Source organism: Schistocerca americana, chromosome 1 (genome assembly GCF_021461395.2).
Source record: "Schistocerca americana isolate TAMUIC-IGC-003095 chromosome 1, iqSchAmer2.1, whole genome shotgun sequence".
Classification (NCBI taxonomy): Eukaryota; Metazoa; Arthropoda; class Insecta; order Orthoptera; family Acrididae; genus Schistocerca; species Schistocerca americana.
Genome location: NC_060119.1, coordinates 267,651,994 through 267,664,014, shown reverse-complemented (window position 1 = coordinate 267,664,014; position 12,021 = coordinate 267,651,994). Strand labels below are relative to the sequence as shown.

The 12,021-nt window shown below is 39.4% G+C and overlaps 1 protein-coding gene across 2 annotated transcripts in view; it reads left to right on the top strand.

The window, feature by feature from the left end:
* Nucleotides 1-12,021, top strand: part of LOC124582178 (alpha-mannosidase 2) — a 199,248-nt gene that overhangs the window by 104,955 nt on the left and 82,272 nt on the right. For both annotated transcript variants that reach the window (XM_047131307.1, XM_047131310.1), the window contains exons 9-11: nucleotides 66-243; nucleotides 8,645-8,829; nucleotides 8,969-9,145. In XM_047131307.1, coding sequence (XP_046987263.1) covers nucleotides 66-243; nucleotides 8,645-8,829; nucleotides 8,969-9,145 — 540 coding nt within the window. The remainder of the gene's footprint in view (nucleotides 1-65; nucleotides 244-8,644; nucleotides 8,830-8,968; nucleotides 9,146-12,021) is intronic.

Below are 12,021 nucleotides of genomic sequence, written 5' to 3'. Positions count from 1 at the left end.
TTGCCACTTGAATAAACTACTTCCCATTATAAAACCTGAGAAAAATAATAAAACTTTTTTTTCAGAGCTCAGTTGTTATTGGACCAGTACATGAAGAAAGCTCAACTGTTTCGAACAAATGTTGTTATTGCACCACTTGGTGATGATTTTAGATATGATCATGCTTCTGAATGGGATGTTCAGTTCAATAATTATCAAAGGCTCTTTGATTATATGAATCAAAACAAACATTATCATGTTCAGGTAAATCTCTATTTTTTTGTTAAAACTAAATATTTACTGTTTTCATTAGGTGATATTTCTTTATCAAGACTGCACATAAATTACAATTTCATGAATATGGTGTATCATATCTGTGAGTAGACTATAATAATTTGTAATGTTTTTAAAAATTACAAGGAGCCTGAATGGCTGGCCAGTAATTTGCTTAGCTTCAGGAGACAAAAATTCACTGCTGCCAATAGACCATTTTTAGCTTTTGAAACATTTAGTTCCTCTCCTTTTGATACATTTATCATATTTTTGTGAGCTGTAATTCTGATCACAGTTGTATGCATGTGAATGAAAAATATGCCATTTATGCCTTACAGTATATATTGCTGGATTGAAAATGGGAAATTTGTGAACGTATGAAATAATATGTAAGGAATACGATCATCAAAGTGAAACTGTAATCAGACTGACACTGCAGAGATTTTAGAATGGGTGCCTTTGCTGTTACATGTACTTGAACTAAAAAAAAAAGAACAGTAGCTTTAAAGCTTTTGTCTGATTAAAGTTGCTTGGTAGCCGACACTTCTTTCATTGGAGCTGGTTTCCTCCAGAGCACACAGCGTCAGCCTGAACCATTCGTCATTGCCAAAATGCCTAGCAATTTGTTATTTCACTTTCAGTTTCTCGTCCAGCTTTCTTTCTTGTTCAGGATTTTGAATCCTGGGTATGGCTCTTTTATTTTGTATTTCATCACACATGATAACCACACCAAAAAGAACACACCTTACAAAACAGTGCTAACAAAATACAAATGTGTCATACACAGCGTTAACCAAACACTACTGGGTCCTTCTCCACAAGATTCTACAGCTATTATAGCCACAGAGATCTTGCACAACATTGCATGAAGTTGAATTTTTGAAAGTTGCAATTCATTATAGTGATGGGGTCACCAGAATCCTAAATATAACCATCTGACGCAATTTAGCGGCGTAGCACTTGATGTAGCATGTAAACCTAATGTGTAGGAGATAATAGCAGGTAGAAGATAATAGCAGGAATTTTATTATTTCTTGATTATTGTTTTATTCAGTTAATTGGAATAAATGTAATTTTTTATTTCTAATACTTTGCCATGTTATTTTCATTGTTGCACTGACTTTTTATTTGTCATTATATCTTCCCATCATTCTTTTTTCATTTGGAATCAGCATGTCTCGCCTATAATCTGCAACCAAGTGCCAACCAGGACTGATCTTTGGTTGAAAATGCAGCAGCTCATGTAACAGTGTGATTATAGTTTCAGGTAGCCAACAATAGCAAGAAATTACAGTTTGATTTTAGGCCTGATGCTGAAATTATTCTGTCTTGAGTTTCCTAATGGAGGTTCACTTTAATCACTGTTAACAATGAGATCGTGCTTTTTGTTCTGCTGCAGATTGTTGATCGCCATTTCCTTGGGGACATTGCACATCATGAAGTTGTGGTTAGGTTAGGATATGAGTTTAAATTCAGAGCTATGAAAAATGTCTTCCACCCCAGTTCAGTCATTGGTCACTTAAAATCAGTTGCCGACAGAGCATCTTACTTTCCATCACATCTCGCAGTGGTCACTTCCAAGATTGCACCAAGTTACACATTAACAGAACTTGTGAGGTGTCCTACCATGTTTGTGTGTTGCCTTTGAGTGGTAGCTGGCAGCCGATGTGACAACACTGTAGCAGGAAGTGACAGACATCAGCTGTCAAGTAATTTTAATTGGACTGTAGTGAAGTCGCTCTGTTTTTATGTTTGTCAATGCTTTATGATGAATCATCTAATAGTCATCTTTCCTGAGTTTTGTCTGTAATTTTTTTGCGTTACCTAAGAACAGTCCACAGCTCGTGCTCTCACGGTAGCGTTCTTGCTTCCCGAGCACGGGGTCCCAGGTTCGATTCCCGGCGAGGTCAGGGATTTTCACCTGCCCTGAGATGACTGGGTGGTGTTGTGTTGTTGTCTTCTTCATCATCATCATCATTCATCCCTATTATGGTCGGAAGAAGGCAAGAGCAAACGACCTCCATTAGGACCTTGCCTAGTACTGCAGTGCGGGTCTCCCACATCGTTCCCTTACACTCTGTCAAGAAACATTGGACTTCATTTCCATTTCCACCTAAGAACATCTTCGTACCATTCAGCTGCAAACTTAGACATAGACAGAAAGTGACATTCTGTTTTATCCAAAAAATATTAGGAAGTTTTGATGAGGGAAAAGAAATTGCTGAGGAATTAAGTAGAAAAAGCTACCTAGAACTTTCACTGAATAATTGAACACCTATAATTTGATTTAAATTAGTTGGTATATGATGATTAAGGTCCAAGAGTTGCAATATTGATGAGATAAATACTGTCAGCATGCACTGCCACAGTGCTTCTCTCTCCATGCTAATAGAAAATTGCTTTAAAGACCTTAATTGTTAACAAGTATGCAGTTTGAACACACTATCTTTATAACATTCATGTAAACATTATGAAACTGATATATGATGTAGATCATTTCAAATATCTATTCTTAATTTCAATTAGGACTAGGTTTTATGAAATAAGTAAAATTTTTCTGTATGGAAAAGTTCCCACTTGAGAACTGTTAGGCAAAATTTTATGCTCCGATTGCGGCAATCCAGTGGGAGCCGACAGCACCTGGCTCCCACTGGTGTGTTGCTAGTGGAAGCATTCCAGTCAGTTAGCAGTGAACTGTCAACCACTTTAAATTGGATGATAATTTTGGAGCCATTGTAAGTTACTTTTTCCTTATTATGAAGTGTCTGCTACAACTTAGTAGGTAAAAGTTTTTTGTCTTTCTGCTTAAGCAAACTGTAGACCCCTTTACTTTACAAAAGAAACAATGTAAATGAAATAAACATGCATATTCTGAACAATTATGGGACTGTATCACATTAGAAGACGGGGGAACTGATAGTGCAGGCAGTTGCAGCTTATTTGTCAGCAGCATTTACTACCTCCACCACTTTGATACATACACATGTAGCCACTCATGCAGCAAGTCCTGATGCAACTACTGCTATTGTGATTAGATAACCTGGAAGTACACACTTAGTTTGAATTTATGTTGACAACTCCAATTTGGATCACATCCAAGAATCATGTTGGTTATTGGAGTACCTGTACCTAACACCATATATGCAATCTCTAGAAATAGTCATGTGAATCTACTCATTTTGAATGCTAGCAGATGGCCATTGTCTTAAATTTCCATTTAATGGAAAATTAATATACAAAAGCAAATTAGGGTGTAACATCCCATCAGAATTGAAATTATTAGAAATGGAACACAAGCTAGGTTTTGATGAGATTGGGGACATAATTAAGCCGTATCCTTTTCATGGGAACAATCTTGACATCCATGTTAATTAATTTAGACAAACTATGAAGAACCTAAATTAGAACACCTACCTGGGATTTGATTCTTTTTACCATGATTTTGGGTCCAGTGTTCTAACAACTTTGTCACTCTGATCAGAAATTAATACAGTCCATCAGTTAACACTCAGTATATTGCAGTAAGATGGGAACTACTTACATGTTGATGACCTATGAATTTATGATTAGAACTGTGTTTTATAAATTTTGCTGTTTTATGGGCTGCATACTGTTGTTTGAACTGTTAATCTGCACTGGGATTTTGACTAGGTAGTTTTTACTTGAGCACTAGCATGGTTGCAGTTTAGTAACCTCAAATATGAAGATAGCAATTTTGTTTTTACACTCTATTATTCACCTGTATGACCTGCATATGCCCAGAAATGACTTACATATACCCAGAAATTGCTGAAGTCAGGTTCTGTGTAAAAAAATAACTGATGGAATCTAATGTAACAAATTGCCCCACTGTGTTGTGGCTGACCAGTAGCAGTCCTCCTAGAGCAGTGTGAATGCTACAATGTAATTACTATTGGTTTAAGATCATAGCGTCTTGTATAATCAGATACTTAAGCGCATGTTAGAAATATTTAGGCTAGAAGTGAGCCAAATGAAAGCTGTGATCACATATTTTAGGAGAAGCCATTGCTGAAAGATGACAAGGTGGTTGGTAAGTACACATGGATGGAATTTATGTTTTACATATTTTAATTCATTATAAACTTCAATAAGTTGAGCAATAGACATATTTGCAGATAACTATGAATGCTTACAGGAACTCTTAAAACATTTCATGATTCATCCAGAAAGCAGATACCATTTTCTGCGTCATAGTTCCCATGTTTCAAACATTTCAGTTTGGTACATTTTGCTTTCCTTTTTCCCTTCGTAATTACCTCTTACCCTGCTTTGCAGTTACCAATGTTCTTGTCACCACTGTTAGCTAGTAGCGATGATAGAGGCCTCTGCAATTAATACAGTAACATGGAAGTCCCAATTACAGACTGTGAGCAAGGTCCGTAGTTGGCCCTGTGATAAGTTCCTAGCAACCTGCTTCCACAAATCCATGTTTGGCAGAATAGCTGAGATTAAAAATTTCCATAACTTCCTGTCTCAAATTAAACCATTTTTTGGTATCTCTAGTAGCAGTGACAAACATAATCCCAGTACTTAAAGAGTTTATCATCACAGAAGTTAATAATGTCTTGTAATGTAATAATTTAAGCAGTGAATAAGATATGATTAAGGAATTATCAAATACCGTATTTACTCAAATCTAATCCGCACTCGAATCTAAGTCACACCTGAAAAATGAGACTCGAAATCAAGCAAAAAAAAATTTTCCTGAATCTAAGCCCCACCTGAAATTTGAGACTCGAAATTCAAGGGGAGAGAGAAGTTTTAGACCGCACCTCCAAATCGAAACAAAGTTGGTCCATTGTAACATGAGACACAATTTAGGTCAAATGGATGAATATACAGCTACAGTAGTTTGGTTCGAGTCGTAAGCTTAACAGTTAAGCTTTACCAAGTAGCCATTGCTATGTGTCAAGCGCTCCGTCTTTATTTGTGCGGGTACCCTTCCTTTTTCACGTGCTTCGTCTGGTTTGAATCGATTGCTTGTTTTGCTTTGATCTGATAAGTGTCATTCTCTTTGTTATAGGTGTTTACGTCACTCTAAGCTGAATCTGCATTATTTTATTGTGTCATGCATTGTTTGTCGCATTCTGATAATGAGTTTTTATGACCTATCGCCGCTCGCGGCATGGCTTGCTTTTGTGCTTGCTACTGCCGCTTACAATAAAAAAGAAGAGAGGAATTGTCTCATAAGCGAAACAATGGAAAGAGACTGCTGCTTTCTTTGATAATGGTCAACAAGAACCAAATAATAGACTGCGTATGATAGAAGATGTTCTGAACGAGAGTTTAGCAAAAATTTTTCTCCGTTTGAAAATCTTTGCAGGCGGCTCTTTAGTACATTACATTCTGCACAGAAATTAGAGTCATCTTAGATTTAAAAATCTAGTCAGTTGCCGTGTTTCATTTCTGACTGTATCACTATTCAGCATAAGAATAATATAACTATAAACATGACATGAACATTTGTCCAGACTGTATATATAGGACTGAACAGTACGTCTTATTAACAGTAAACTGCTGTGTCAGTAGTCAATGTTCACTAAATAGTGTTCATGTAGGCATAACATAACCTGACAGCATGGTAGGGGGCAAGACGGGGTGGGTAAGATGGGAAGCTTCCCCGTCTTGCCCCTACTATTTGTCCAACCATTACGTTCTTATCGTCTCATGTGTTTATCTCGCTGCGGGTTTTGAACACGTAAATTATACGTTGAAGTTTATTCGGCAAAGCCTTCATTCATTCAGCTACAATTTCCACAGCAGTGAACGGGTTTCGGAAAACAGGCATTTGGCCTGTAAACAGAAATATGTTTCAGGAAAGTGATTACCTTCCCTGTTCAACTACAGAGATTCATCAAGCTCACACATCTGAAGTTACAGAAACAGAAGACCAAATGTTGTCTAGACATAAAACACCTGAACAATTAACAACTGACGATCAAGCCTCTGTTTCATCTAACTTTCAGGTTACCAGCCCTGAAATGGTGTTAGCTATTCCAAAGGTGGATAAAAAAACCAAAAGGAAACCATCTAACAGGCGTGGAAAACCCATTGTTTTAACCGAATCTCCTTATAGGAGTGAACTATCTGAAGAAATTAAACAAAAAGGAGTCCCCAAACGTGCTGCATGTAAATGAAAACTCTTCTCAAAGACGTTTAATGAGCCTGGGATACCACCAAAAGGATATAATGACAACGAAAAAGTGACGAACGCTACTGACGTCTTAACCACCCCTTCATGCCCAAGGGATAATAAACTGAGATCGAATGACAACGAGGAAGAGAGTGAAGAATGTTTATACTGCTATGACTTCTCTGAAGGAGGCTGGATACGGTGTATTAGCTGCGGATGCTGGGCCCACGACACTTGTGCAGGGATAGAAAGTGATGATGACGAGGCTGTTCACACCTGTGTACTATGTGAAAATAAGAAGCCTAAATAAAACGTAATACCTGGTTCTACAATTCGCAGAACCATGTTTGGAAACCTTATCGTCGCATGATATCATTATTCCAGTCCTTATTTAAGCTTTAGAGATGAATTCGTGCTAGTTCACCATCTTACCCCGCATATGGGGCAAGACGGGGAGTTGGTAGTTTGTTTCAAATTGAGATATTTCTAACTAAATGTAACAGGTTTGCAGGTTTCTTTGCATGTTATTGTAATTCAGTGGTTAAGTAAACAAATGATAATCAAACCTACTTGAATTTGTTTATTTTTGATCCTTTTGTAAGGGTTTAAAGTTAGCTTCCCCATCTTGCCCCGCTTTCCCCTATTTTCTCCTGTGTTTGCTGTTGTGTCACTAGTTTCGTAGTTTATTAGGCAGACAGAATTTAAGTGAGATATCAGCAAACATGAAAGAATACATGGCATAAAGTTTACATTCTTCTACCTTTTCTTTTAATTTATTTACTGACGCAGAGGTTTTGGCGCCAGTATTTATCTTTGTGCCTGCAAACCCTACATAAAGGGTGTTACAAAAAGGTACGGCCAAACTTTCAGGAAAAATTCCTCACACACAAACAAAGAAAATATGTTATGTGGACATGTGTCCGGAAACGCTTACTTTCCATGTTAGAGCTCATTTTATAACTTCTCTTCAAGTCACATTAATCATGGAATGGAAACACATAGCAACAGAATGTACCAGCGTGACTTCAAACAGTTTGTTACAGGAAATGTTCAAAATGTCCTCGTTAGCGAGGATACATGCATCCACCCTCCGTCGCATGGAATCCCTGATGCGCTGATGCAGCCCTGGAGAATGGCGTATTGTATCACAGCCGTCCACAATACGATCACGAAGAGTCTCTACATTTGGTACCGGGGTTGCATAGACAAGAGCTTTCAAATACCCCCATAAATGAAAGTCAAGAGGGTTCAGGTCAGGAGGGCGTGGAGGCCATGGAATTGGTCCGCCTCTACCAATCCATCGGTCACCGAATCTGTTGTTGAGAACCGTACGAACACTTCGCCTGAAATGTGCAGGAGCTCCATCGCGCATGAACCACATGTTGTGTTGAACTTGTAAAGGCACATGTTCTAGCAGCACAGGTAGAGTATCCCATATGAAATCATGATAACGTGCTCCATTGTGCGTAGGTGGAGGACACTAAAATGAACTCTAACATGGAAATTAAGCGTTTCCGGACACATGTCCACATAACATCTTTTCTTTATTTGTGTGTGAAGAATGTTTCCTGAAAGTTGGCCGTACCTTTTTGTAACACCCTGTATATCTGACGGCAGAAGTTAGTTGTGGCGGTACATACCGACATTTTTCAAAACTTCCTCTTACTTTGCACTCGATTCTAATCCGCAGGCGGCTTTTTGGATTACAAAAACTGGGAAAAAAGTGTAGCTTAGATTCGAGTAAATACGCTAATATTGAGGAAAAGAAATATCAAATAAGAATGAGGAAAAGCAATCACTCATGTTCAGATGATTTATGGATCTAATGACAAGCATAACAGCTCAGAATTTGTGTTTACCTTTGAGCTTTTCCTCTTTTCCGAGTCTAATTGCATTCTCTTCTGTCTTGTGATGTTGATTAAACCTGTGATGTGCTACTATAACGAGATGATGATAACCTTCAGGTGGCAGTTTCCTACTGAAATCTGTAATTTTTATTTGTAACTATACAGTAAAGATGAATAAATAAGCCTTGATCATCAAAAATCAAAAGTGATTGCTGTACACTCCAATATGACTGTGTCAAGTTGCACCACATTTTCATCTTGGAGATATATTTATTGGAGCTTGCTGATACTGTTTCTTTAATTTGGCGACATTAATGTTACGTGATGATGATGATGATGATGATCAGTGTTTAAAGCTTACTTTGTTAAAACAAATGACATTTTTCCATAGGCACAATTTGGAACTCTTCAAGACTATTTTAAAGCTGTACGTGAAGAAAGTTCCTTCCAAAACTTCCCAACTTTGTCAGGGGATTTTTTTACATATGCAGACAGAGATGATCACTACTGGAGTGGGTACTACACATCAAGGCCATTTTATAAACGAATGGACCGTGTCCTAGTATATTACTTACGGTAAGGTTGATAGCAGTTGAACAAATGCATGCTTCCTGATTCTGCTAAACAGCAGATAAAAAAATTGATAGTCTCTTTCTTGTTACTATTTTGCCAAAGATTTTGTAAACCATGTATTGGAACTCTGCCATTCTTTCAGAGCAGCAGAAATAATATTTGGACTAGCATGGGGCAGTAAGAAAGATTCATCAGACTGGCCAAGTACTGCGCATACCCAACTAATTACTGATGCTCGACATAGTTTGAGCTTGTTCCAGCATCATGATGGGATCACTGGAACTGCCAAGGACCATGTTGTTGAAGATTATGCAAAGAAGTGAGTAAAAAATATAGTGGAGGTTAAATTTTAATTTAAGGCTGTGTTTCTCGGGTACAGAGTTCCTTTAAATGAGGGCATAAAAACTGTGTGTGTGTGTGTGTGTGTGTGTGGGGGGGGGGGGGGGGGGGGCAGTCATGTGCGTGCATGCACAAAATTTCACAATTTCAGCATTGCAGTACTGAGGTGCACTTTGATAATGACATTCGCACTAGCTTATTTGTTTCTCTTTATAGAACGGAGCCAGTATTTGAACCTAAATTTGAATGTTTATATGTCTTTATGCAATGCAGACTTATTAGACACAGGAGGGATAATGGATTAGGACAATAATCTGTCTTATTGGCTATTACATTAATAATCCCTGTTGATTTTTCATTCCTTGTTTTAGTTATTGCTGTTTCCATCTCATAGAATTGTGTCGAGTAGAGAAGTTATATGAGAAACCAATCCTACTATGCGTGTCAACAGGGTGCTTGAAATGTTTTTCTGTTTTCAGGTCTGGCGAACTACTAAAAGAGAGAAAGTAATTGAAGAAAATTCTAACGTGTTGTCACTCCTTGAACACACTTCCAACTACCAAGCCCACACTTTTTTATAAAGTTTAGAGTACAATGCCAGCTTATGGTATTAACTTTAACCTGTTAATGGAAAATTACACACAGTTTGTTGTGGGTTGTACACCCACTCAGTACTTTGCAAATTGTTCACTTTGCACTATTACTTTACGGTACACCAACGTGGATTTAACTTATTCAGAAAAAAGTCAGAGCTTACATTTGTCTTCACAGTTCGTCCGTTAACACTCTCAGACACTCTGTGATCATTTTAAGGCCACAATTCCTCAAAATTAAAACATCTTTTCAGAGTTCAGTGGTAACACATCTGGCAACTATGATGGCCCTTTGCCGCACATTGGTTTTGACAGTTCCATATGTTCATAGCTTGCTAGGACCATCTTCTAAGACAGTGAGTTTCCTTCTTTGTGCACCTACTTCCACCCCAAGCTTTTTATTCTCCTGTTTGACAGGATATCTACCTTTTACAGTCACTGGCTACTGTTACAGGAAAATAGTTTTGTTCCTAGCAAGACTTCCGCTGATGTAGCCTTTCCTCGTTCCTGGTCGTGTAAATCAGTGTTTCACACTGTAAGACATTCCGAATGGCAAGCGTTAGTGCCCAAGTGCATAATGTCAAAATTCCGAGCTGCTCCTTCACTGCTGGTACAATTGTGTGATAGCCTTGTGTATTTTGCTTGGATCTTGGCCTGGCCATATCTCTCATGAGAGATGATTAATCCTGCACCATGCATTGGTAAAATTGATGTTTTGCCAGTGACACACTACGACAATGTAGTGACTTCATGTGCTGTCCACTGTTGTTACCACACTGCTCTTTCAACTAAGTTCCATCACATCTGCAAGTTATTTTCTCCTATAAGTCTCAATTTTGACACCATTTCTTGTTTTGTCTATAGTAGTTTAGTCGTTTTAATAAAAATGTTATTTTCTTAATCATGTGCGGCCATTGATCTTTCTGCAGTACCCACTTGCCTCATTTTACAATTTTGTAATTAGCTTAGTGAGTTAGATGGGGAGACATTCCCACACCAGTGACCTGATGATAAATTCAGATAACGTAATTTACAAATTTGGCATGTTGTTGGGCATCTTGTTCCATTAGGCATGTGTGCCGACTTCCGCGCTTGCACCATACCATCAGCTTCTGTATCTGTATTATGGACACTACTGTGCTTCATGCCACAACCTAGTTCCCTCGTGTGTTCCTTGTGTTCACCCCTTGTGCAGCCTAGTTACCATGGCTTTCAACACCGGTCCAGCCAACACCTCACTGCACACTGTTTCCGTTCCAGGGCCTCATAAGAGCATCGCCAACCTGACTGTGTGCCTCATGGCACTAGAACACTGTAATGCCAACCTGCGTGTGCAAGTCACTGCAATGTGACCACTGGTGGCCAAGGCCCTGTTACTGGACTCCACACCGATGCCCACATTGGCTCTTGCATCTGCATATGCCACCACCGCTGTTCCTCCCTGCACTGACGTGCTGATACCCAATTCCTTGCCTGCTGCTTGCTCTCGCTCTGACCACGCTGCAACTCACATGCCGCCTTTCAACCCCCGACCAGCACTTGTGCTTTTCCTTAGTTTACGTCATCTTTGCTGGCTGTGGCATCACCCAGGATGCCACCAAGTTCGCTGTGGTCAGGAGCCATCGTGAGGTGACACATGCAGTGGAGGTCTGCGATATTGTCTCGTTGACCCCAACCCCTGACCACTACTAGACACTTCAGCACTGCTTCGTGACACAACTCATGTTGTCTGATATAACAATTCCAGCACACATTGTGTTGGACAGTTTCCTGTGCAAGATCTGGTTGGCTCACCTCCCAGCCATGATACAGCCAGCTGTGGCGTTGCACGCTGACCTCTCCTTGACCGACAGCATCAGCCTGCCAACAGGGGACACGAGATGCTGCCCTCTTGCGTGCAACTGCTGCTGCCGTGTGCCAACTGCACTCCCATGCAGTGCTGTCAGGGGTTCTTGGGAGGTCCATCATTTAATTGTCGACTACGTTCACACCACTCTGGGACCATCTATCTTCTGCCGGCCACAGGCCTTACCATCAGACAGATTCAGGATAGCCAAGGCAGAGCTCGATGAGCTGCTCATCGCCATTGTACTGTGACCTTTCAAGAGTCTTTGGGCATCTACCCTTCACCTAGCCAAGAAGAAGTACGAAGTGCTTACCAGAAACTAAACACCCATACCTTCCATGATTGGTGCCACTCCTACAACAATGCGCTGGATGGGGCTACAATCCTCAGCACAATTGACAATGCCAGTGCTTTCAA